General features: G+C 39.2%; 3 protein-coding genes across 11 annotated transcripts; all 3 read right to left on the reverse strand.

Moving 5' to 3' along the window:
• Nucleotides 1–1,055: 1,055 nt before the first annotated feature.
• LOC103982912 (pre-mRNA-splicing factor ATP-dependent RNA helicase DEAH1) lies at nucleotides 1,056–20,555 on the reverse strand. Of its 7 annotated transcripts, XR_010509283.1 has the most exons (29): nucleotides 20,402–20,555; nucleotides 19,832–20,012; nucleotides 19,610–19,740; nucleotides 18,247–18,441; nucleotides 18,059–18,136; nucleotides 16,416–16,502; nucleotides 15,604–15,637; nucleotides 15,474–15,528; nucleotides 14,206–14,265; nucleotides 14,015–14,086; nucleotides 11,543–11,606; nucleotides 8,257–8,336; nucleotides 8,028–8,095; nucleotides 7,894–7,951; nucleotides 7,069–7,126; nucleotides 6,915–6,983; nucleotides 6,691–6,759; nucleotides 5,917–6,006; nucleotides 4,993–5,079; nucleotides 4,766–4,881; nucleotides 4,614–4,680; nucleotides 3,619–4,524; nucleotides 3,484–3,542; nucleotides 3,329–3,391; nucleotides 2,483–2,606; nucleotides 2,296–2,396; nucleotides 1,909–1,971; nucleotides 1,747–1,819; nucleotides 1,056–1,649 (listed from the first exon to the last, which is right to left on the reverse strand). XR_010509283.1 is itself a non-coding variant. In XM_009399995.3 (28 exons), the coding sequence occupies exons 2-28, from the start codon at nucleotides 19,929–19,931 to the stop codon at nucleotides 1,600–1,602; spliced, it is 3,018 nt and encodes a 1,005-aa protein (XP_009398270.2). In that variant the 5' UTR covers nucleotides 19,932–20,012; nucleotides 20,402–20,555; the 3' UTR covers nucleotides 1,056–1,599. The 7 variants fall into 7 exon arrangements, 6 of the variants coding, with proteins under 6 accessions (XP_009398270.2, XP_018680903.2, XP_009398268.2 ...); XM_009399995.3 differs by lacking the exon at nucleotides 3,484–3,542; XM_018825358.2 differs by having other exon boundaries at nucleotides 1,056–1,646; nucleotides 3,484–4,524; nucleotides 20,402–20,554.
• A 287-nt stretch (nucleotides 20,556–20,842) lies between these two features.
• Nucleotides 20,843–23,812, reverse strand: LOC103983473 (uncharacterized). Of its 3 annotated transcripts, XR_010509296.1 has the most exons (8): nucleotides 23,431–23,812; nucleotides 22,800–22,892; nucleotides 22,613–22,696; nucleotides 22,310–22,403; nucleotides 22,096–22,204; nucleotides 21,786–21,843; nucleotides 21,411–21,542; nucleotides 20,843–21,170 (listed from the first exon to the last, which is right to left on the reverse strand). XR_010509296.1 is itself a non-coding variant. In XM_065177208.1 (7 exons), exons 1-7 carry the CDS (start codon nucleotides 23,662–23,664, stop codon nucleotides 21,525–21,527), a joined length of 690 nt encoding a protein of 229 aa, XP_065033280.1. In that variant the 5' UTR covers nucleotides 23,665–23,812; the 3' UTR covers nucleotides 21,185–21,524. The 3 variants fall into 3 exon arrangements, 2 of the variants coding, with proteins under 2 accessions (XP_065033280.1, XP_065033281.1); XM_065177208.1 differs by lacking the exon at nucleotides 20,843–21,170 and having other exon boundaries at nucleotides 21,185–21,542; XM_065177209.1 differs by lacking the exons at nucleotides 20,843–21,170; nucleotides 21,786–21,843 and having other exon boundaries at nucleotides 21,185–21,542.
• Nucleotides 23,813–24,032: 220 nt separating this feature from the next.
• Nucleotides 24,033–26,987, reverse strand: LOC135672190 (receptor-like protein EIX2). Its single transcript, XM_065180647.1, has one exon. It carries the CDS (start codon nucleotides 26,985–26,987, stop codon nucleotides 24,033–24,035), a length of 2,955 nt encoding a protein of 984 aa, XP_065036719.1.
• Between the last annotated feature and the right edge of the window lie 202 nt (nucleotides 26,988–27,189).

Here is a 27,189-nt window from a genome sequence, read left to right on the forward strand (position 1 = left end):
TCCTTCAAGACACAGTAATTGTGGAACTGTAATGATGCTGACTTATTCGCGCACTGTAAACAACACATCTGAAGAGTATCTGAGATCAACATGCCTGAAACCGAATGTACTTACTACATTGAGCAACATGGTAAGTTGCTGAAACCATTTAGAAGCAACCACACCTTGTAAAGAAAGAGGATAACAAGCTTAACTCACAATATTACTAGGCTACATCAAGATGTTCTATATCTAATCATTATGCCCTTTGAGAATTGCAAATGAGCCTCCAGTTCTAATTAAGTAATCATAACATAAAACAGCGGTTTGAAATTAAATTGAGTTCTAAATTAGAGGAATGTTATGGTAAAATTCCGTTTGAGATAATGTGGTAGAAAGCATCGTGCGGCTTGAAGTTGTTCTTGGCTCGGCACAGTTCCTTCTGTTCCATTAGGATTTTAATTTGTCTTGGGTTGATAGTATATGATGGAGCTCGAGCAAAAAAGATTGATTCATTTATCAAGAAGAAAAATCTAAGGTTAGCGTCTGTCATTCGATAAGTTAGACCAACAAAAATTATTAAACAAGCTTAAGTTATGTCAACGCTTGTGTTGAATCACAATAAATCACAGTGAGTCATCAATAACTCCATTCGGCAGAAGCCAGCCACCATCAAGCCCTGCACATCACATGGATAATGGAAGTATTACACAGCAACAGATCAGGTGTTGTGTGTATGAGAGAGAGAGAGAGAGAGAGAGAGAGAGAGAGAGAGATAGGAATGCACGAGGAACAGTAAGCCTAACCAAAAAGGAAGTTTGAGAAGAACATGAAGACACACAGCAGATAAGATGTTATGTCAATCCCATCACATCTCTTCCTACTGCGAATACATAGTTGGATGGAAAGTATTCCTTATAGAAAAGCGAGACTTACAGAAAAACGAGTTTATGGAATACAACAAGGGATTCTATGAAAGGAGGATCGTGGCATTATATATATATATATATATATATATATATATATATATATATATATATAATGAGCAGCAAAAGTTCAATGTTAAAAGAGTTCAATTGTCGCATAAACTGAGACACTGAAATTTCTGCAATCAGTATTACAACCAAGATTCATACATCCTTCAAAATCAAATACTAATAATAATCAGTGGATTTAAGTAAACTATCACATAAATGAGGGTTTTCGAATCATTGTACAGATGAACATTGTTTAAAAGAGGCTGCGTAAAGCATATCTAGACCAATCAAGTAATCACCTGCCTCTCTGCATCCCGTAGGTCTTTTTAACTTCCACAGGCTGCAACTATAGATCAATCCAGTGCAAACGATGCAAGAGCTCTAAAACAGCCTGATCACTCGATGAGCAGTTTATCGTAGTGATAACTGTTCAAAGTATGACTTTTGTATCACTATGTACAACACACAAGTATACATCCATAAATCGGAGGCTGAATTATCGCCTCTATAAGATGGAAGCATCAACTATTGTTCTCTTGCAACATATGTGACAGCGAACCAAACAAACTAGCAGGAAAACCATCCGAAAAAGAAGTTTGAGTTCCCCTTTTGGTTGAATGATGCGCCACTCAACTATGATTATTTAGTCCGCAGCCCTTCCTTTCCCTCGAGGCAATTTCTTTGTGGCAGCTGCTGCAATGAATCATGATTCAGCAATTTACCGAGGAATATATAGTGAAACAGCATATAAATACATAAGCTCAGGAGAAGACAAAAAATGTATTGCTACCATCCTCAACATCCTTCATTTGGTAAAAATGAGGTGCTATTTCAATCAGCCACTCTGGTTTCAATTCTATAACCTGCATTAACAACAATATATAAATTGATACCATTTGCTTTCGCCAAAGGATTTGTATGCCAACAAACTGGGACAGGAAACAAGTGCTACCTGTCTCATGTATTCTTTTGTGGTAAGGACAAGTTCATGGTATATGACCCACCGTGGTAGCACCTAAAATAAAAAAGGGAAACAAGAAAGATCAGACAATATCCGCCATAAAAGATGAGTTCTTTTAATAAATTGACACATGTCTTTAGGAGCATATTAGACATTTTAGCTACCTATCATGATTATTAATATTAAAAAGAAATTAAAAATTCAGATGACCAATATTCAAAAGAATCTAAAATTTCGTAATGGAACTAAATTTCTTCATTACACACCAAAAAATTGTGATAACCGCCAAAGTTATGAATGAATTCAAATATTTTAGCTATTTTTACCCGGCATAGTTGCCAACAAATGCAGGGCTCAAAAATTACACAAGAAACTTGCCTCAGCTAGACCAGAACTCGGATGAATGTACACTGTTTGAGGATTTTTCACAGTTTTGTAAGCCCCAGTTTTTTGCAGCTTTGCTGAATGATGGAAAAAACCTGAAAGGAACAAAGATTAGGTCATAAAGATATCAATAAATAGATAATATCACAGGCACCAAGACAAACATGCCACATTCCCAAACCTGATGTAATTGCCTTTTTTACTGCATCCAGGTCGCTCAAATTTGAAGTTGGCTCTATCTCAACCCTTTCCAAGAGGCCCTCCAACTGATCTCTGATATCTCTTGCCCGTTTCATGCTGCGAACCTGTGAAGAGGTACATATCAGTAGAAACTCATCTGTAGTGACTGAAGAAAAGATTGCTAGAGATAATAACAGTTCCAAACATATAGTGTAAGTAACTAAATCAATTTGGTCAAATTAGTGAATACTAGTAAAAGAATCGATTATTTGAGAGAAGTTGACATAAAATTGTAATATATGATTTTTTTACCTACACCAACAAGTAGACTTCAAGGAATTCCTGGTTCATGACATTTCAACCAAATTAAGCAATCACAACAAGAGAGGCAAGGTGCAATCTTGGTCCGAGCAGAGCACCAATCATGCTGGTTATCTGTTTAGATGATAATTTCTGAGTAAAAACTATTTCAGCAACTGCGGATTACCAGGTACACTGGTTCTACAAGGCACTCCACTATTAATTTAAGTAGAATAAAGCATGTTTACAAAAACACAGGTCTATATTACTACAGTTGCTTGATTATTCATTGCCATTCTACTTCAGCCTTGTGTCATATGCAACTTACAAAGTCTTGTTCATATAACAATATTGCAAACTAATGGAATCCTGATACAGTATACTTTCACAGCATATATATATCTAGAAAATAAATGAAATATTTGAGATCAAGTATATCAAGTCCACCAGTAGAGATTTTAGCATAGTTATCAAAGAGAAGATTCTTAAAAACAAGAAGACATGGGAATGCTCATGACTCAGAAAAACATACAGATGATTTTATTACCTGAATATAATTTTCATAGCACCACTGAGTAGAGTAGTTAGTTTCCTTCCACGAATTGTACACCTGAAATAATAAAATCAAGTACGCTTTATCACTAGAATCATAAATTAATAATTGTTGTTGTCAGCTATTTTAGAAAGGATTATGCGATATACATTTAGCAAAGCAATGTGATCCCCAACATTCCCAGTGTGAAAATTCATCCTCGCATTATCTGCATGCACTTGTTTATCTTTTGGACGATAGAAAATTGAATTACCAACAGACAACATTGAGGAGATGGATATAACCTCCTCGGAGCACTTGTATTTTTCTGAAGCCACTATCATTTTGGAGAGCATAGGGTCTAGTGGAAACTCTGCCATCCTTCTTCCAGTCTTGGTCAATTCACCACGGCTGTTTAATGCATTAAGAGCATAAAGTTGTTCAAGAGCCTTTAGTAATGCCTCTGAGGGGGGAGGATCCATAAAATCAAAATTAACCAAGTCATTGATACCCAGACTTTTCAGTGTAAGGACGACATTTGCAAGGTTGGTTCTCTGTATTTCTGGTACAGCATTATCATCAAGATCATTCTGAAAATTATATGCAGTATAAAGACGAAAACACTTTCCAGGCCCAGTACGTCCAGACCGCCCAGCCCTTTGCATTGCTGATGCTTTTGAGATTGGATTCACTAACAATGATTCCATACCAGTTCGTGGATTAAAGGACTTTATCTTACAAAAGCCTGGATCAACAACATACTTTATCCCATCAATTGTGAGTGATGTTTCTGCTATATTAGTAGCCAACACAACCTTACGAGCACCTTCTGGAGTAGGTTCAAATATTTTTGCTTGAAGCTCAGTTGGAAGATTCGCATAGATTGGGCATATTATTAGTTCTGCTATCTTTGTACCCAAACCCCTTGTCCTATGCTTAAGAATCTCATCAATTGTTTCGATTTCCTCCTGGCCTGTGAGAAATACAAGAATATCTCCAGGTGGTTGTGTCACATGTATCTGAAGAACTGTGACAATGGCAGCATCAATATAGTCTGCTTCTGGTGCTGTTGTGAAGTGAATCTCAACAGGATATCGCCTCCCAGGTATTTTGAAAATTGGGGCCGAGTCAAAATAATCACTGAACTTCTCAGCATCAAGTGTTGCACTTGATATAAGCAACTTAAGATCTTTCCGGAAGCGAGATATATCCTGTGAGAAAACAAGTAGCAACCATATTTAATAAACAATCCAAAAATAAAACACCCAAAAACATGTTACATTTCTGACAGGCAGCTTACCTTTACCAAACCAAACAAAATGTCTGTTGACAATGTTCTCTCATGCGCCTCGTCCACCATGATAACACTGCATTTGACATGAAAAGATAAAAAAACATTTACATTTATGAAAGAAAAGCAACAAAAACTTGGATGGAGCATTCATAAAATACCTGTAACTAGCTAAGTCAGGTTCACTAAGAAATTCCCGAAGCAACATCCCGTCAGTCATATATTTCATTATAGTTTTCTCTGATGTGCAATCTTCAAAACGAATAGAATAACCAACCTGTAAAATAGATCAATTAACAATAAGAATCAAAGAGCACCTGATCAGATCACAACTGGAGAGTAAATAAAGACAGTTTTAACTATAGCAGAGATGTGTGACAAGACAGACCTCATGACCAAGTTTGACTCCCATCTCCTGGGAAACCCTTGCAGCCACACTCATGGCTGCAACACGGCGTGGCTGAGTGCAACCAACCTAAAACGAGGCAAAAAGGTTATAAAATGTCACCAACACAAAAGATTTAAAACAATCCTATGTTATAACCAAGGCTTTTCATTTTGCGGCACATCATGTGCCAGCCAGCTGCCAGAATGGCATGTGCCAAAGTACAATGCCATGCCAAAAGTCAAAAGTCAGCACATGGGGGTGAACCAGAAGCATTGAGAAAATAAAGGAGGCAACCAGAGCACAAAATCTATCTTTGGCACCAAAAACAATTGGCATTAAATGTTCATCTCCAGCAGCCTCCACTCTAGCGCCTTCCTTCCTAGAAACAGAGCAGCATTTGAAGCCAGGATGCATGCTGCTGTGGGAGTGGAAGCATGACCAAAACCCTAGACTTACAAAAGCCTCATATGGTATAGTTTCCTGATAACTAGAAAAGCCAGACCATGATTGAAGCTGAAAAAATTCAATTCATTTATATTACAGAATGATTAGTCAGATCGCATCTCTAAATTAAACATTTTGGACAAGAATGAGCATTTACATGAAATTTTAATTTCTTACTAAAAGTTGGTTTACATGTCACTATGAGCTAAATATTGACATCGGTTAAGAACTTATAAAACAGTAAAAGAAAATTGTCCTCTCTGAAAAAAAACTGCATTCCATATTAACAAAGATAATCAACAAAAATGATGGATACTTGAATAATATTAGGACTGCACGCATGCACGCACACACACACACACGCACGCACGCACTCACACACACACACACAAACTAAGCAATAGAGAAAAAAAACTGCAAACATAATTTGGCTTAAAGACCATACGTGTAGCATGAGTAACTTCACACAGAAACATCTACCTGTCCCCGTTTTGTATATCCAGCCTCATGTAAATATTGGGGTATTTGAGTCGTTTTACCAGAACCTGTTTCTCCAACAATGACAAGAACCTATTCAACAGAAAAAAAATGCCATTAAGAGTATATAATGAAAATGATCCACTATTCGAAAAAAAAACATAATGCATATGTATACATATTAGCTGGGAAGAAACAATGCGGTAAATTCCATGTGCTCTAACTGGTTCCCAATCAAAATGAGAGAGGAGTAAATAAATTGGCAACACAAAAGAAAAGAAAATGAATGCAAACTAGGAAATTTTTCCTTCTCTCACAAACTAGCACTAAAAATAAGCCTTAATTTGGTCGATGATTTTGTTGTCTCACATGTTCAATGCAGCTCCCAGATTATATGGAGAGACTTTGGCTTCTTTAGAGACGACTCTTATGCTAACTTATTATTATTTCTCCTTGATTTTTTTTAAAACAAAAATAATTTAAAAAATTATTGAAAAAACAAATTTATTATAAGTATGTTATAATTGGGCAAACAAAGCACAAGAAAATAAAGATGTAGATTGTAGATAATTTCCTTATAAAGAAGAAAATCAAAGTTAGTTATACAAATTCATGCACAACCACAATATTATATTTATGTATTTTCTTAAAATAAAGCAGATAAAAGTTTATCCTACAATTCATACTTTCCTCGAGCACCTCAATTCGGCATGCAGCCTCCAGAAATGGTGCAAATCAAATAATATACAATTAATTCATGTTAACAAAATTACTAACCTGATGATCTTGAACTGCCTGAAGCAGTTGTTCCCGGTATGGATAGATTGGCAAAGTCTTTCTCTCTTCCTGATAGAAAGGATGAAATAATCAAATATTGAATATTGTGTCAAAGTATAAGAATCATGGTCAAAGAACTTCATAGAACCATTTGATATAAAAAACACTATTAGAAACTTAACCCGCCACCTCCAAAATGAATCCTATCAAAGAAAAAAGCATACTTGAAGTTTATGCAACGCAGTTTTTGCAATTGAATCATCAGGATCCTCAGAAGGCATCTCATCTTTATACTGCTCAAAAAAGGAATGTTTGGAATTAGAAGCAAGGTGGCACCTTCGTATAGTTATATAAGCAATGTGATTTTTAGTCGCATACATTGACACCATCCATAATGGACTCCTTGATGAAGTCAACACCATCTTCAAAGACATACCTAGTCAGAAAACAGAAGCAAAACAATCAACACAAGAAATAACAATAACAGTTTATATTATACATCAGTTCAGAACAAGGATTTTAATTTCGAATAATACCGTCCAGTACGGGTGGTACATACCGGTCCATCAGCAGACCGGTACACGGACCGTCCGCTACACGACGGAAGCATCGATTGCGACTGTTTCCGTTCCTAAATTGGTCGGTGATGGAGAAAAAAGAAGAGGGAGAAGAAAAACAAAAACCTGGAGATCCGACGCGGCGACGAAGCCTCGGCGACATCGCAGGGAGAAGCGATTTCTTCTCCCCAGCAGAAAAAACCGACCGAGGCGACGCCTTTCGTTTTTTTTCGCACAAGGAAACCGAGCAACGTCGCCGAGGCAATGTCGCCTTTTCCTCTTTTTCTTTTTGCGCGGGGAAACCGAGCGACGTCGCCTTTCCCTTTTCTTTTTTTTTTTGCGCAGGGAAACCAAGGCGACGTTGCCTTTCCCTTTCTTTTTTTTGCGCAGGGAAACCGAGCGACGTTGCCCTTTCCCTCCTCACACGGGCAGAGCCATCATTTTTTATATATATATATATATACCGAGCGGTATACCGAAATGTACCGCCCGGTATACTTATACCGTGCCATACCGAACTGAGCTCGAAACTTCGGTACGGTACGAAATTACAAACCTTGGTTCAGAATGTCAGTATATTAAGCCAATTGCTCATTAGCATTTCCAAATCGTAAAAAAAACAATAAAAATTAAAATTAAAACATACTGATAGTCAGCTGAAGCTTGCTTTTTGTCCTTCGAACCATACTTTAAATTTGCCTTCCCTGTGTCAGAAGCATATTAACATCAATATAACAAAAGAGGACAAAGAGAAGATATACCCTAACGAACTAGTCATACCACTTTGATAGTTTTCCCATTCTTCCTGTTCAGCAAAGGGGTCCATCTTGTCTCCAGCACCAGCATCCCTAGAAAGGACAAAAAGTAGAAAAAATTTGCAGATTTGGATGAACAGAATACAAAAAAATTAGTCCACCACCACGACAACAACAAGGTCAGAAATGAATCAAGAATACGATGACCATCAACTATAAAATGATGATGACATCTATGCAGTAAACTGTTTTACCTGTATCGCAGCATAGCTGCCGCAAATCTTCTCTCTTGATTTACACCACCTTCTTGGTCATATGCCTCAGGCATTCTATACTGCAATAATATTGGCAAACAACTATAAGAAATGGTACCGGCACAGTTAGTAGAGATCTAAAATAGTTGCAGAAACGAATTTACTTCAGAAAATGAGCATTATAAGCTGAACCAACATATATTCGCCCAGTCGTAGTGGCAAAGTATGATCAATAACCTTGGTATACCATGGTGTTTAATTTTATGACTATAGATAACAAAAAGCTTGAATAAAGGATGCTAGGGATCTTAATGCTTTCACTAGATACTGATGGTTGAGGATCACATATAAATGAACTCATATAGACTCAATGGCAGCATTTACTTGTACTACTTGATTTCAGACTTAGATAATCTAAGAGACTAGAATTTCAACCTCAAAGAATCATAGCAAATCAAGGCTCCAGATCAAGTTACAGTCTCACCAAGGTAATGAATCAAAATAACCATGCCCATGAATATTGTATACTGAGTGATCAATGTATTATTTTATAGTGCATTTGTGATTTTAAAATCGACATGATCACTCAATTAAAATGATTAAATTCCAGTACAAGTTAAAAACTTACATCAAAGGTTCTAAATACCTGCCCAACACCGTTTTCAACAGCCTATCAAAATGGTACCAGCAAATTTTACCCTAATCAGACTGGAAACCAAATACCCAAACCCAACTTATGTACATATTTACCTCCCTGAACCTAAGTATGGATACCCGAAGTCATCGGGTGCTGAGAAAGACTGATGTACCACCAATCATAATTACAAAGGCCAATTTAACTACATGAAAATACAGTTACATGGGATCAGTAATTAAATAAATACAATTTTTAACAGATTCATGGAGAGGCAAGAAATCTTTTGACAATACCATCTGATGAAATAATGAGGAGCACAGCCAAAAGGACAAGCAAAAGCATAACAATAGTGGAAAACTAAATTATGACCACAACTTAAAAATAAAGCACAAAACATTTGCATCTCAAAAATTGCTTTATAGATCTAATAGTAGTCAAGAAAACAGGAGGATTACATAAACACACCTAGATAACTGCAAGCAAAAGTTCATAATCTTGGATCTTCCAATAAAATTTTTCCATCTAATTTTTGCACAATAAATATTTAAGGCTGCAAGTCCAATTTGTGGATTTCTAAGAACAAACTCGATGCACGTGGCTCACACCAATGAAGGATCTATGAAAGGTCAATGTCTGCTGCTTTATCTTTATAAGTGATTGTTCTCGTGACTATGGATATTGGATCACAGAAAATGAATTCTGATAATAGATAGATCCAACCTAATTCATTTCCAAACCCAAGAAACGAAACAACTAAGAATAAATGACTCTTTACTTCTCGAATTATATCCCATCACTTCAATTTTCTGCAGTTAGGTAAAATCACTGTGTCATTGGCAGAGCCAAAGTATAAGATTGCCCAAGTCTTCTAATATCGAGTCATGAAACAACTTCTTTGCTTGGAAATGTAAAGTTGTGCTCATTGATCCTCCTGGGACCTCATATTGATGGTAGACTCATGCACTAGAACCATTCTATGTAACCTAACTATAACTAAGGTTTTTAATCTCGTATCATACCGGCATACCGAGCGATACGCCAAGGCATGCTTGATGAGATTAGAGGAGCTGCCGAAGTTTCTGTGCTTGAGTTGTGCCACCTCCATCGTCAATGATCCCATGATGGTGATACATCTGATTGATTTCCCAGGAGATAGTTCACACATTATCTACGCCATTGCTGAAGGAAAAAAAAAAAAGAGGAAATGTTTGGCATCGCATTTTGTGAAATCCATCGTGGATCTGCACAGCGCTTTGACTCGCTGTGGCTGCATGATTCCTTCGCGCAGGTGCAGATCTGCTTTGTTGTTCTTTGACCTCCTGTGCAGAAGGCGGTGGTGGTAGTTGCAGGGGTGGAAAGTGAGGGCTGCTCTGGCCGCTGGTGGTGGCGGCGCCAACGGAGGGACCGTCCTGGGTCTTGTCGCAGAGATCTGACACTAAGAACCGGGCAAACATGGTCTCATTCTAGAGGCTGGAGGCTCTAACGAGGAGGAAGTCCTCACAAACTTCGCCGAGCAGCGAGCTCGGGGATGACCGATACCGGAGGAGGCCAGTGCTCATCTGCTGCTGCTGGTGGTGGCAAAGATCGGATTCGGCTTCCGTTGTTCGTTGTCCACTGAACAAACCGACGAGCGGGTAAGGAAGGTTGAGATCTTTCGACGGCCGCACCAAAGGAGACCTGTACATCACGTCTCCTCCTCCCTCTTCTTGACTCCCAAACTTCCCTATCCTTGCTACCACTTCAAATCAAAAGAAGTTTCTTTTCCCACAAAAGATCTGAACCTACAGCTTCCGCCTCTTCGCCATGAGTGCAGCTCCAAGAACCAGCTTCCCAGGAAACCACCCACATCCAAAGCCAAATCAACCAAACTATGTTATCAGCTAGAACGAAGCAAATTAAAGAGGCCATTCCGATCGGGAATCTCGGGGAGGAACCGATAAAAATTATTCCTTTCACGACTCGCCTCCCTCTCTGCCACCTTTAAATTATCGATAAAAATTTGGTATCACCCGGTAGCGGGCAGTCCACCTGCCGAGAGGCTGTCGGACCGGCACGTACCACCCGGCACCCGGATATGAAATTAAAATCATTTACTACAACATACATAATAAAATAATACCAAATAATATCCTGACAAAAAATGCACCAAATATTAACTGGGAAACAAAGCAAAATTCACAACCCAAAAAAATAAGAATCAATTGTTGTTTAAAAATAGTTGGGTACAAACCAAAGGACAAGTAAATTTTGACAAGATAAATTCAAACATATGTTTCTCATACTCATTTGTAACTGTTAAATGTTAATAAGATTGAAGGGAAATTTTTGTCACTGGTCAAAAATCAATTGAAAACAAAGATAAGCTTAGCAAGTATAACAAAAACTTGGGTTATAGAAGCATCAAGTAATAGTGCTGCCAATGTGTGTTATTCATGTTGCATAGAAGCAACACCAAGAAAGGATATGAAATCATTACCACCCGAGTAAACTGAGAAAAGCTTAATTTATATACATTGTTTTTTTCAAAAAAGAAGTGTACTTGCACGTGGTGAAAGGGACTCAGAAAAAGAACAGAAATGTGAACTTTAAAATTTTGGAAGAAAAGACACAAAATGCATACTAGCAGTTGCTCGTAGTCGGTAGCATTACCTCATTGATGTTATCCACATCCTCTAAGTGCTCTGATGCAAGTTCATAAATTTTCTTTTTGTACCTAGAAGAAAAATAGAATGCATCAATAAATCAGATTTACAAGTAAATTTTTCGAAGCAATTGAGTTCAGAATAAGCACTTGCTAAAGGGCCTGTGATTCATGATGATTGAGAACTACAATAGCCACTAGAAAGACAAATCCCAGAGGCTAACCGGAGGACCTATATAAAAATGCCTCTCTAAGCATTTGACAGATGACAGCATACAATTATTCATAAATTGATGGACTTTCTCCAAAACCTACTCAAAAAGCACTGCAAGGGACCTGCCAAGGGAGGTTCTTAAGATTTAAATTGCCCCCTCTGTCAAAAATATCTCCCATTTCATGCTTAAAAGATCAGCATCTTGAACAAAATCTTAACAAAAAACCAACAAATCTTCAACCAACCATATGACAATTGTGCACTTGGCAGACATTACAATGCAAAATTACAAAGCTAATGAATGTCCATACTAAGTAGAGTTATAAGTAAATTTTCAATAGCAAGTCCTAATGTGTCGACAGATATCAACTGAACTTAAGATAATTGCACTAATTTGGATAACTAGTGAAAACATAATTTCCCACTCTCTTCATAATGATGGTGGCAACTCTACTCTGAAAGTGGCATTTCGTACTTATTCATTTGATGCCTTTTGAACTATTATGCTATCCAACATATTTTTGTCTCGACCAACCACCCACCCTCCCCCCCCCCCCCAACCGCCCCGGGCCCCCCCGGCGCAAGCACGCACCCATGCCCTAGACGCAGTCTCTTTCTCCCCAACAACTACAGCGTATCCTTGGTGCACAGCGGTTGACTTCATCACCATCGGCGAATAGCAACAGCAGCGGCGACGTGTTCCTCCACCAGCAGCAAGCTCTTGTCGCTGCAGCATTTTCCTTGGCAAACAGTGGCAATGGCTTCTTCCCCTCCAGATATCTCTCTCTTTCTCCTCATCAACTTCCTCCTCCTCCATCGCACACTCCCTTCTCCTCCCTCTTCCCCATTCATCGCAGCCCCCCACCCACCCCAGCCTCCTCGCAGCCCCCCTTCCCCGATACCACCCTCCCTCTCCCTTCTCTTCCCTCCTCCTCCTCCTCCCTCTCTCTCTCTCTCTCTCTCTCTCTCTCTCCCCCCCCCCCCCCCCCCCCCCAAAAAAAAAAAAAAATTCATCGCAGCCCATCCCCCCCTCCTTCCCTGATTCCTCCTCCCTCCCTTCCCCGACACCAACCTCCCCCACACACTACCTTTTCCTCCCTCTCCCTGCCTCTTCATCGCAGCCCTCCCTGCTCCTGTTCCTGGACTATAGCCCCCTATCATCCCTCTTTCCCAACCACCTAGCTTAACAGGAACCCAGACTCCCAGCGACAAGTCACCCAACCAACACTCCCAAAAAAATTGGGTATCCACCGACAGCCATCCAACCACACTCCTCTCATCCCCCAGCATGCTCCTTTCATCCTCCTTCTCCTTCCATGTTAATATTTTTATTAATACATGTGGATTTAGTATCTGTTAGTATTTGTCATTAGTACTTTAAATGAATGCAACTTTGATGTGTTATTTTTGTTTTAGTTTATTTTTATCAATCATGATTTATAATTTTTAAAATAAAATATTCGAGAGCGCCTCCTTATGCTCAGGTGAGCACCTAGCGTCTTGGACATTTTGGCACCTTGGTGCCTAGCGCCTTTGATTACACTGACAAAGGGTCAGTTATTTCCTTTAAGGGTATAATTATCATGTGCATTTACTTCAATATTTTGTTTAAAAGGAAGAAAATAATAACATAATCTTCTTATTGTATAACAAGATGATAGAAGTCTACATTTCTTAATTCTGAAGAGAATTTATAATCAACATCTGCTTGTTGTTTGCATTGTTAATTTCGGTGATCCAAGGTTCCTCATACTGCAAGTGCATAAAAACACTTCTACGATAAGAAACAGTTGAATGGTAAACTTATCTATGGGATCTCTAACCTAATCTATTGCATTAAAAACAAGTGTAAAGATTTTACCTATAAATTTAGCAGCCATTAGATGTGACAAGTGATTCCCATTTAAAGATAAATTGCATCCACAATTTTAGAAACATCTGGTCCTTGTACTTTGAAGCTTGTATTCGTTAACTCGCCATATATTAATATAAGGACTCGAAAGATTTTCTATATACTGTCAATTATGCAGCTAATATTGGAAAAATATTATCCCAAACTCCAGAAGTTATAAACTTCACATGCCAACCATGCTCAGTAACAGTTGCAAAATTGTATTTTTATTACATTTATGCACATAGGATTCTTCATAATTACGGTTCAAATAAGAACAACAAAAACAATGGAGAAAAGGGCAATATGATCAGTAGAAAAATTAACATGAATTATATCCTCTAGCATGAGAAAAAAGCCATAAACTGCACATACCTGAGTTCACGTTCTTCTGCTTCAGTCAACTTTACACCCTCAAAAATATAATCATGGTCAATAATTTCATCCCTGCAGTAACAGCATACCAAACAGATTCAGAGTATCAATCAGATAACACGTAAACATGAAAAAGCAAAAGTGTTGAGCAAATCAAATCCAATAAAAAATATGAACGTTATCAAACATACCGTAGTTCCACAAGCTTCTGGTCCCTTCTTTTCTGCAAATATACCTGCCTTGAAACTTTCCTGGTATAAGAAAAGCAGACATCAGAGACTAATATGGAGATTATTTAGTTTCAGATATATGAAAAGTTGAGAAATTTGTTAAAAGCAAAAATGTGAAATGTAATTATTTGTCTATTTGAACTTCCTTTTTGTTAAGTTTAAGGGGTAGATTCGAATAATGTTAAAGATACCTTCAAAACAAACTCAACCTCACATATTTGTGGATCTACTGATGCATTTCTTTTGGATCTTGGCATCAGTGCGCAAAGGAGTATAGAAGAGCCTCCCTTCCAATGTGGTTAACTATAACCGCTTTTAATTTAACTCATAGCTAGGACTTTCCACAACATTATATACAAGTTTTTCACCTAATTCTCTATATTTATAACTAAAAATTACTTCCATATACCACAACCACCCTGTTCTCTTCTCCCCTTGGACCCTATGGTTGAGCCTGCCTTCTTTCATCTATCCGCACGTAAAGTTGTGCACGCTCCTTCATTATTGTATATCTCCCCGGAGATTCAGGAAAAAGCGCAGACCACATTAGAGGGTGAAGTGCTTCAATGCGCAGCGAGAGATGGACCGAGATAGGAGCTAATAGGGAAGCCTCTTGTAGTAAGACAGATATGCATGTGGTAGAACTGTTGACAGAGTGGTCCAGCGGAGACCTTTAGGGACGGTCCTATTTCTGCACGAATCCAGAAGAACGATATGATGTTAATGAATAGAGCCTTTATATCAATAAAGCTTCTTGGCCCTTGTTTCAGCGATCAATGACCCTGTAACAGTGAGAGGAGGTGTCCCGCAAAAAAGGAATGGTAGGGTGGGTAGGTCAGAACTCAAATCGTCTTTGTTCCGGTTGTCTATCCGCTTTTTCATTGTGAAATACTTATGATAGGTTTTTCAAAGTCACATTAAGTATAATCAATCGGGGTACCTTCCTTATCGATAACTTAAGGGTGTCGGCTAATAAATCCACTTTCTCCAATTTCTTAATAGATCTCCACTTTCTCCTATTTCTTAATAGATCCTTTATCCTATTTATATAATGAGTGGTTTTTCTCTCTTTTTTGCCCCCTTTTGAATAAGCTACTGCTGCGGGTGGTAGGGACTCAATGAACAAAATCTACCAATAATTTGACAAAACAAAACTGACAGACAAATGCAAAATATAATTCAGCCATAGAAGACCAATGCAAAACAAATATAAGTGCAAGAATAAGAACCTTAATTCTGAAGTATCATCATCCTCCAGAGCCTTGAACCTCCGAATCTGATCCTCTGTAGAAAAAAATAAAAATTAGATGTAATACAGTTTCCTTAAAGCAACTTGAGTAACCAATGAAGGGAACTAACCTTCCTCCTCCTTGGTTAACTTTGGCTCTGTCAGCTGTTGACAAAAAAAGATTTAAAAAAAGATTAGAAAGATATTAAAATGAAACCAAGCATTTCACATGTTGGAGGAAAAAAAAAGAACTTGATAACAAGGAAAAAATGAACACAGTTTTTTTAAGAGCAATGAAAAAAAATACAAATAGAAACTCTAGAACTTCCAGGTACATAACATAGTTATTGGAGGATATAAAATAAACTTAGGTACCATATTATTAAATTATTGGTCTAAATTTGAGTAGTTATGAAAACAAATTTTCCAATTCAGACAAATCAGTTTTATGTGTACTTATTTCAATAGATTAAAGTTAAGAAAAAAAAACCCAAATTAAAACCACAGACACACTATGGCTTAATTGAGTAAATGATTCACAACTAAGATAATATATAAATGATATTTCAAGCACTTAGATCTCATCTTTCGTAATTGATTTATAGAGATTAATTGAAAAGGATGAAGAAGTATATACCTTCATCACCAATGAGGAAAATTTTAGGCCATTTAGTTCCATCCATTCTACAACTTTTAATAACTACACCTTTTTAAGCATTTAAAACCAGCAATCATAAAACAATTCTTGTATCAAGAAGTAACAAGGTTAACAACATTGAATATTTCATGATGAGGTTATGATCCACAACGTTATATCATAAGCACATACAGAAGTAACACACAAGACAAAGATCATCTGAGAAAGATATTGATTCACATATATAAATTGTATTTTGGCAACATGGTGAAAGTAGCAAAACTAAACCCCAGTGAATTTCCTTACCTTCCGAGTCCCCGCTGCATCTCTTTCTCTGATATTCTTCTCCAATTGTGCTCTTTCTTCTTGATCACGTCTTCTCTCTTCTTCTGACTGCATAATGATGCATTCCGCAATAAACTTTAAATTCATGGCATCACATTGAACAAGATCATGCTAAGAAACATTCATGGCAACTCTTTCTGCATGAAGAGATAATGCTGCATACAATAATTGACAGAACAATATAGTGATAATAGCCGCTAGAACTTGGATACCCATCTAGTATAGGGATAAACAAGTCAAACAGATGTCCGTATGAGAGTCTAAACATATAGTTAACAAAAAATTACAAGTCCAAAGAATAGCTTAAACAGTGTCAGCCAAATAATCCCACATTTAATGTGGTAACTGGTGTGTCACAATGTCTACTCTAAAGCACAAAGCTATTTGCATAACCTTTCAGCCAACGTTAACAGTTTACCATCAAGTGCTTGATATTTGAGCAGGTTTAATCATTGATCACAAACGTCACAATTCATTGTAAAACAAAAGTCTTTTCAGCCTTAACTTTGAAGTCGGTTCATGTTGATGACTTAAATTTGGGCAATAAGATATAATCTAAGTTTAAAAAAGCTGGCAAAAAATAGAGTAGACTATCAGTGTTTGGACAAACTAATTTTTAAAAAATATTAAATTTGGAGAACATCAATGTTACGGAAACAAATTAAAAATATTAAATTTGCAAGGGGTTTCAAGATTAAGTGATCATGAAAAATATATGGCACCTTCAACTATGTAAGTTAAAATCCTCCAAGAAACACTTGCAATAATCTTGTTCCATATTAACATGACACAAACTATTCCTCGTTTCACATTTTCCATCAACATATATGAAACTTCAAACGGACCTACACTTTCAAGAATATAACTACTTGCTTCTCTAATATAAACATCTATCACCAGAATTCTTTATGTTTCATAACTATTCTAAAAATATATATTTTGGTAACATATGACCAAACTCTACAAAAAATCCTCTCTGTTGTCACATGAAATGCATTATGACATTTATTAACATTGATCACCGCACAAGAAAGTCTCTTTTCATGGTAGCTTACCAGCAACTAGCATGGGTTGAAGTTTCTGCAGGCACAGATCATGCCTAACAATAGCCAAGCTACCAACCACGATACATTATGGGAAAGACAAGTTTTGCCATGTTTCAACCGGCATGCAGGCCATGCTAATGGTAATATGCTGCATAATGCTATGATGACAAAACATAATTATCTACATCTCAAGATAAACATATAAAAATTTGCAAAGTTAAGATACTTGTCAAACATACCACCAAAATGGTACTGATCGATCCTAAGTATCCAACCCAAGTAGTTTTCATCATCCCAAAAATATATTATACTTCATTGTGATTTGCAAGACACCAAAGTAGTTGTTTCCTATGAGAGTAGTTTGTCTCAGTCATCTTGCATTAGTATAACCAAGTAGAACTGTGGATATTTTCCAAAAAGGAAATGTTGAGAGCATTTTAACTAATTTATTTTGAATTAGAATTCTTGGGTAACATGTGATAATCTGATCAAATAGAGCCACCATCATTCATAGAAATTCAAAAAAATTCAGAAGATAATAATTCCCTCAAAGCATACCTCAACCTCATCATCATCTTCATCTACCTTTGATGTACGACTTCGAACCTGTCGGTCATTCCCTTCTTGTCTAATAACCTGCAGTATAGCATTAAGTCAAAAACAAAAGTAAGAAACCATTAGAAGAGGCGTCAACCTGAAACTTACCACATGAAAAATAAAGTGGAAAAAAAAGAGTAATATAATGCCTCATCATCTTCAGCATCATCGGTCTGGCTCTTCTTTCTAAAGCGCTTTCGGTGAGAACCCACTTTCTCCATCTGAGAATCTACATGATTGGCTGGTGCATGGCTGTCTATGTCCTCATCATCAGCATCCAGAAGTTTGTAGCTCCTCTGTTTTTTTGCAAATTGAGTTGCTTCCTTTTCAGCTTTCTGATAATTCTGAGACAAATACATACAAGCAATCAATTGAAATTATAATTTACAGACAGAACTTATTCTGTCACTGCAAGTATATAGAATGAAAATAACGTTAATCAATTTTAAAAGAATGTGCATATTCTTATAGGAGCTAGCAATCATTACAGTTTGAATAATAAAGTTGCAAAGAACTGCTAAAACTAAAAATAAACATCAATGAAATTGACAACAAAGAATATAGTCGAGTAAACCCTGACATTAAATGGACAGCATACAGTTGTCATCCATCACCAGAACAAATCATGAGAGAAGGAATGATCAAAAAATACTGAAACCGGTTACTAGGCTTGATCAAAAAATACTTGCCAGCACGATACTCATCAACATCAGCTTTTGTTTAATAGTCTTTAAATGTTTAAATGTTTAAAAAAGAAATTAATCCATCACTACACTAATAATGTACAAAGTGACCAACTAACAGACCACAAAAATGTTTATACCTGTAGCAGAGAGCACAAGACAACTACAGACTGCCACGGCACTAAAACCTGCTCATGTTTCCTTATGTCCCAACAACCATGTTGTCAACCCATGTATCCAACTCACTACTCTTCATCAACCAGCATCACAATAATAATTTACTATATATTAGTTTTAAAAGATATAAATTTTATACTTACCTCAAAGACCACATAATAACTTAAACCCAAAACCAATATTTACAATGGAAGTATTGAGTTACCCTATCATCAAACAATCACAGGAATGTTCACCATTTTCTCATTGTCAAAAAAAAAATAAAATAATTAACAAAATATTCTACTCTCTTAAACGCATTGTGCTGATCAATTTTGACAAAGATAAAGCTCAAGAGTCCATACTCTGAGTAGCTATAAGCACTTTCCAGCACCTACTGAAAGATGAACTTGCAAACAGACTAGTCCTTTTTTCCTACTGCATTGTGATAAAACTTCTTAACAAGAACAAATTTTGATTCACTTTAGCTAGTTTCTTTATATCATTGCATGCACTATGAAGCAATATCACCCGTAAAGCCAGATGAATCTTTAGGTGCATATCTTCCATATAAATTTACTTTTGACAATCACCATCCAAAACAAAACAATGGCAGAAGTGGCAGGAAAGCACAATCCAAGCTCGAGTTACATGAGAATTCAAGAGAACTCACGCTAGGACCAGTCTTCTTATGTGGAACTTTTGCATATATCTCTTCAGCAAAGGAGCGAGTTTCTGTTGACGAAGAAAACCCAAACTCTACGAGTTTACACATAAGATCAGCAGGCGAGGGTGACTCTTTAGCTGTCAATGCATAAAAGAAATATATGTTCATTGTCTTTTTGACAAAACAAAAGGAAAAGTCTAACAGAAAAAACATCTAATTCATGCTTACATAATCTAATGACATACTGAACAACTACACCCTTGGAGTAACCCATCAAAGACATAAGCTTATCTGAGACCCATGTCCTCAAGTAGCTTTCATCCGCCATCTTCCTCCAGTTGTGCAAGCTTAAACCTAATTATTCGAAGGTAGATACTTGAGGTGGCAAATAAAACGTCTCTTTGGCTTCCTATGGTAAAAAGAAGACAACGGAAGGATTATAACTTCCCTAATGATCAAGCTAAACAGAAAAATAATTGCCATCAATATCCAGAAAACAGGCGATTTATGTACAACTTCTTATAGACAAAAAATTGTTAGGAAGTACATATCCCTTTTCTACTCACTATGAAAAACATTTACCACAGATTGCATGGAGAGTGGAAACATATAAAGTTTGGTGCATCATCCAGAAAACATGTAAAGTTGGTGCTTCCTTGAGATAAAGCATTGGGAATTTGGGATGGGAGGGGAGGAGAGGAGAGGGCAAGAGAACAAGAGAAAAGGGAAGGCGAGAGGAGAAGAGAGAGAAGCGAAGAGAGTGTAGGAGATGTGAGGAGAGGAGAGAATAACACTCACGGGCAAGGGAGGTTGCGGCCTGCAGCAGCAGTAGAGAAGTGCTCCGCCGACGATGTTGGCAGCGGCTAGGGCTCGCGACGCCCGCCCATTGACGACTTCCGTCGAGTTCGTTTTATTTATTGGAATATCAAGCCCATTGACGAGTCGGCTCAGACGAGTCAAACGATTTCACCGAGTCGACTCACGCGTCGGCCCGACCCACTACATTTCCGTTTCGAAGACCGACCCAACTTCACAGGCCTGCTTTGGTCCGTGAAAATAGTACGATTTCCGGCCCAGATCTCAGCCCTACATCAGTTAATTGATCATCCAAAAAGGTTGTACAAAGACGAAGACATAAAGAAAGGTTCAATAATCTTTTATACGTACATATCCGTTCTTTGCCCAGTTTAAAATAGTGCATTTGACCATATAAATTTTAAGATAGCACACTTGTCCTCATCATCCCCATGTGAGTTTCTATCATTCGCATCCATGTCAAAATTTCATACTAACCACGAGTTACTAATCATAGTTACATCGCAAAGATTATATCTCCCGGGAAAACAAGATGCCATGGTAAAAGCTTTGTATAATTGTGTCATCGGGTTTCTCGGAAGGCATCTCTTCTTCTTACTGTTCAAAAAAGGACCGACTGTTCAGAATCAGACGCAAGGTGGCACCTTGGTACAGTCACGTAAGCGATGTGTTTCTTAGTCACATGCATGGGCGCCATCCACGTTGGACTCCTCCTTGATGAAGACAACACCATCTTCCAAGGCATACATGCCTAGTCAGAAAACAGAAGCAAAACAATTTAAATGAGTAACACAATCGTGCAGTAACACAACACGGTGAATGGGTTCGAATGCCAATTAGGTTCGGCAGAGGGTGATCGACATGATCAATGGACATCAATAGCACATCATGATTGAATTGTAAAGAATACAGTAATCGGTGAAAGGGCAAAATCTTCGATAGAAACACGGAACTGCAGAACTGATTAATATTAAGAATAAGCTTTGCGCACATAGATGATTGCTTTAACGATGACCAGCTTAATCACTTGGACAAAAAGAACCAAGTCACTCATCCGGATATTATATGGGAAAAAAGGCGATCCTGTTGAAGCAGCATGCCGCACTCAGAGGGTATTCTGAAACTGCAAAAACACAAGGGAGTTAGCAGGCTCGATTGTCATACAAAATAAAAGTTTCTATATCATACAGTAATCAGATCTTTTGGAGTCACTTTTACAAACAAAAGCTATATACAATCATAAATACACAATCACTTAGAATTTCCCCATGTCTACTAAAGAAAACCAATGTTACAAAAAATAGCAGCTGCGCTACCACGAAGAGTTATCATATAGTGCATATATATCTCATATATGATATCTTACTCGATAGAAAATCATCAGTGTATTCCTTATCAATCGCTCAATGAGCCATCGCACCAACCTGAAAGTTGGAACCTCGTGCATCACTTACACGATGTTTATTAAGTTCGTTTGACAAAATAAATGATCTAACATTTCAAATATACCATAAAAACAAGGGCAGAATCATCATTAGCAACAGCTACATAATTACACAAGTTAACCGACCTGTTTGAACTAAAGGAGAGTCCTACAAAAGAAAAGGCTTCAAAAATCAAACAAGCAATTATCATAAAGTTGCTTGCAAAGAAGAAACAAAGATGCAAGTTATCACCTAATTTCTTGGAATTGACAGGCAAATGGCGAGTCACAGAATTCTTTATGACACACAAGTTTCTCCGGCTTCCCGACAGCAATTATACTTGATTTTTGTAACGATTGGGCTGCAGCAATTACAAAAGGGATGTAGATATTTCCACAGATTAAACTGATCAAACCCACACATACAACGCTTGACGGAAAAATAGTGGTAGATCTACTGTACTTACACATAAGACCGCAGAAACGCTTGAAAGTACTTGGGATGCGGACATATGGTTTGATTTCAAAAAGAACTCCCTTCTCTGTTTTCACATAGACAGCCTGCGAGAAGTGCCTAACATCATCTTCAAGTTGACAATTTAGTCTGTAAGTTAATGAAGACATAAAACTTCTAATGGAAGATAGGAGCTAAGTCATATACATATATTTTTAATGTAGTATGAACACAAAATTCAAACAAATGAACTGAAGCAAATGGGCATTTATGATCATTGGAAATTTTCATCTATCAAAGGTTCGATATCACTCACTTCATGGAGCAATCGAAGGAGCACGTCTGGTGAAGAATGATTATGTGTTAGAAAATTACATGGTAGTGCTTTCCAACTCCGAATCTAAAACGTGAATTCCCAAAAAAATGAATGCAAGGATTATATAAAGAGAACATAACTCGAAAGAAACCAAAAGTGTAATGCAAAAAGAGCAAAATCGACACACCTGATGAATGATGTCAGGCCTATAATCGGCAGGATTTCGATTTTGCTTCCTTAGATAATTTGCATGGTCATCTGAGTTCAGGATCTGAAAATTCTGAATACAAAGAAAGAAAAGCTTCTAATTTTCACAGCCGAAGAAACTAACCACAAGGAGAGAACAGAACGAAAAAGTCGGGCGATGTGTGTTATAGACATGATCCATGGAGAACAGCCAAAAAGGAACTTCTTTTTCCTTAGCCACTCGAAAGACCAGGAACGCAGAACTGAAACCCAAGATTCTGACAAGAAAAGACAGTTTAAACCCAAGAAGCTTCGATTGCAAGCAACGTTACTTGTATTCCAAGATTCAACCATAAGAATCTACCCTCTTAAACCTAGAAATCGCCCATACCCTCTCTTCCAAATACTCCCAACTCCGGAACCACTGATTGCTCGTTCGGGATTGAAAAACCACAACTGTACGAGGATGATGCAAGGTAATAGAACCCTAATTACTTACCCGCAACTAGGAATCATCCATGATTTAGGAGGAAATAACAAACTACGAATTCCATCAATCAAATCCATACTTTAACCAAAAACCACAGCACCGGGAAACCCTTACTTGAAACTCTACAGTGAATTCCGCTTACCTTCCCGACTTTGCCAACCTCCAAACACGCCTTCTCGAGAACGAATATGACTCCCGGCCGCTTCGCTCTGTCGACTGGCGAGGTGACCCGGATCCCCGGCATCTCGTCCACCCCCTCCTCCGCCCTCCTCTCGTCCTCGGGCTCCGCAATCTCCCCTAAGTTTCCGATCCCTTCTTCAACCCCATCGCGTACTCCCTCGTCGAAGACCTCAACCTCCTCCTCCTCCTCCACCATCGGGGCAGATTCTTCCGCCCTTCTCTTGAGCTTTCACTCTTTGACTCCATCTGGCCGAACCATCTTCCCTCTCGCGCTTCGACCGACAACCGCTGATCGAAGGATGGGGGTTTTACGTCAACATTATAGTTTAGCCCCTCAACTAATCGATTTTTACGTCAACCGTGTCATTGTAACCCAAAACTCATTTTTATTGTTTCGATTTCTTCGGCATCATAATTTCATCATAGTTACATAAGAGATGATACAAAAGCGACGAATCGCAGACATCACCGCATGCATCATTCGTAGCAACATTATCGATGGCGTAACTCTAACATCCTTGCCTTTGATCACAGCACACACTATGTAATACAATAACGTTGCCTTCACTCTTGCGTACGTCTCCCTCCTTTGTTGACCGTCCATCCGTTGATCTTTATCTTGATTGCCACATACGCTTTATCATAGATTTGATCAATCATTCGAAAATAAAATATCCTCCAATCTTTCTTAAATAGCATGACGATAAACACGCTCCACAGTCCAACCAAATAACCGAGTGCGATGCCGAAGTAGAGCGATAGCCCATGAAGTCCTTCTTCCTCGTCCTCCTCATCTGTCGCATTGGTATTTGTCTCGTTGAGGCAACTCTCGCTAACCGGAAGCCCACAGAGATACGCATTACCGATGTAACTGGATGCCGGAAGTGTTTGAAGTTGAAAACCCGATGGAATGGCTCCGGATAGATTGTTATAAGACAGATTCAAATGGCTGAGAGAATGCAAAGCTGACATACTCTGAGGAATAGCTCCGGATAAGTTATTGAATGATAAGTCAAGAGTTTCCAGTGATTTCATTCCGCCAATAGTACTCGGAATCATACCTCCGATGCTATTTCTTGATAGATTTAAAGTTTGAAGTGCGGAGAGGTACCCGATCTCTGTGGGGATTGCTCCGGTCAGAGAATTTTTTGAGAGGTCAATGCTCTTCACGAGATGGAGAATAGACGAAAAGCTTTGTTCACCTCCCTTTGTAACTATAGCTATGCTTTCGCTGGCCACGAAAGAGGACAACTCCAAGTTTGTGTCGGACGTAATCGTGGAAGACATCGACTTTGATATGGAAATTATGGCGCTGAAATTGCCGAAGGAGCGTGGTATGATCCCTGATAGCTCGTTGTCGGCAAGGTCGATGATTTGAAGATTACTTAGTTGACCAAGATGTGGTGGAATGTCGCCGGAGAACATGTTCGAGCGTAGCAGAAGTACCTCCAGATATCGAAAGCTTTGCCCGATCCATGCCGGAATCTTGCCCGAAAATTGGTTGCGACCGAGATCGATGACAGCTAACTGGCTACAACTTTGCAACGATGGTGGAAGATCTCCATGGAAGCTGTTGTTGTTCAGGTGCAAGAACTTGAGCTTGGCCAAGTTTCCGATGGAGTTGGGAACCTTTCCACCGAGCTTATTATTCGCTAGATTGATAAACAAAAGTTCATTTGCCTCTTGCCAACACCGAGGTATTTCTCCTGATATTTGATTGTTCGACAGATCGAGGGCGAAAAGCAGCAGCAAAGTGCAGACGGAGGATGGTATGCTCCCGTTAATATGATTGTTTGAGAAGAACAAGTATTCCGACACCGGTGCAAAGGTCGATGGTAGCGGTCCTGAGAGAGCGTTGCTTGATAGATCCAGTGCTTGTAGGAATGGTGGCGAAACAGGGACGAGACCTTGGAACAGATTAGAGCTCAAATTTAGGAACATCAAGTTGGTCAGACTCTCCAAGGATGCCGGCAGAGTGCCAGAAATCTTGTTGTGGGACAGATTTATGACCATTAAGGAAGAGGAAGAAGAATTCCAGAGCCAGTCGGGCAAAGTGTCCTCGATACTCGTGTTCGACAAATTCAAATCCACCATGGATTCCTGCGAGCGCAGCCATCCGGGAAACGAAGGGCCGAGCTTACAGGAATCCACTCCGATTGTCTCGAGTTGAAAAGGTGGAATCCAATCATGGCCTATTGCGATGTCCAAGGAGTTCCTGTACAAGTATAAGACGTCTAGCTTGGCGAGGTTGGCGAAATGGAGTTCGGACATGGTACCTTTCAGGGAATTGAGAGACAGATCAAGCGAGGTTAGGTTGGAAAGCTTGCCGATCTCAGGTGGTACGGATCCAGTGAGAGAATTATGACCCAAGTTGAGCGTTGTTAGAGCAGTCAAATTACCGATCTCGGCAGGTATGGGACCAGTGAGTCGATTGCCACTGAGGTGCAGCTCCTTGAGACGAGTCAAACTCCCAATCGCAGCAGGGATGCTGCCACTGAGTGAGCAGTTGAGCAGATATACCTGTGAGAGACTACTCCAATTCCCTGCTTCCACTTGCATCGGACCTCGGAACGAATTAAAGCTGAGGTCGATGCTTGATAGACTCCTCGAACTCCAAATCTCCGCGGGGAGAGGACCAGAGAGTGAATTAGCGCTGAGGTCAAGTTGGGTCAGACGAGTCAATCTTCCGATCCCAGCAGGTAGCTCGCCATGCAACTTTGAATCGCTAAGAGCAAGGTAGGACAGGCTGCGGAGTTCCAGAAGCCAGCTGGGGAAGGTGGAGTTGAAGACGTTGCCACGGAGATCGAGAATGCTCAACGAGGTGAGGTTGACATGGGAAAGAGAAGAGGGGAGGTCGGTGAGGCCACAGTATGGTAAATGTAGCTCCTGTAATGACGACAACATGTTCACTGCTTGAAGCCAATCGGGGGAGGCCATGGAAAGGTTCACACTGCTCATGTCGAGGTATCTCAAGGAAGAGAGACGCGAGAGCCAGTGCAGGCCATCGGTCGATAAGCCATACGAATGGAGATCGAGAGAGCGGAGGCTGGACAGGTTGCCCAGCTGGGGCGGAATGGCTCCGCTGAAGTTGGACCAGGAGAGGTTGAGATACGTCAGTTTGGGGAAAGAGCCCAGAAAGGCGGGGATCGGTGACCCCCCGAAGTCATTGTGATTGAGATCCAAGCGATCCAAATGCGTCAAAGAGAGCAAGGACGGACTGATCTCACCCCGCAGCGCCGCCTGATTCGACTCGAAAGTCATGTCCGCCGAGTTCTCAAGGTTGAGCTCCACGACGCGGCCCGTGGTGTTGTCGCACACCACGCCGTTCCATCTGCAGCAGTCTACTCGGCGACGCCACGAGGACAGGCGGTGGGACGGATCGACGATGCGGGCTCTGAAGGCGAGGAGGGCGTCCCTCTCCAGCTCAACGCACCCCTTGGCCGACGCCGTGGTTGTGAGCACGAAGAGCAGCAGAATGCTGGTGAGCCAGACGCGTGTGCTTCTCCTTGGAGTAGCCATCTTTGACTGGTGAATGGCTACTACCTTATGGAGGAATTGAAGACGATGAAGGGCATGTATATATGCGACACAGAAGGCGTCCTGTTAGGCAAAGGTCACACCTCGCATGTGAACAGCCACTGGGTCTGCAGGACTGCAACTCATCCGTCCATTAGAGTGTGAGATGACATGAAGGGAAAGGTGAGACGTAGGATTGCAATTA

Source organism: Musa acuminata, chromosome BXJ1-4, assembly GCF_036884655.1.
Source record: "Musa acuminata AAA Group cultivar baxijiao chromosome BXJ1-4, Cavendish_Baxijiao_AAA, whole genome shotgun sequence".
Taxonomy (NCBI): Eukaryota; Viridiplantae; Streptophyta; class Magnoliopsida; order Zingiberales; family Musaceae; genus Musa; species Musa acuminata.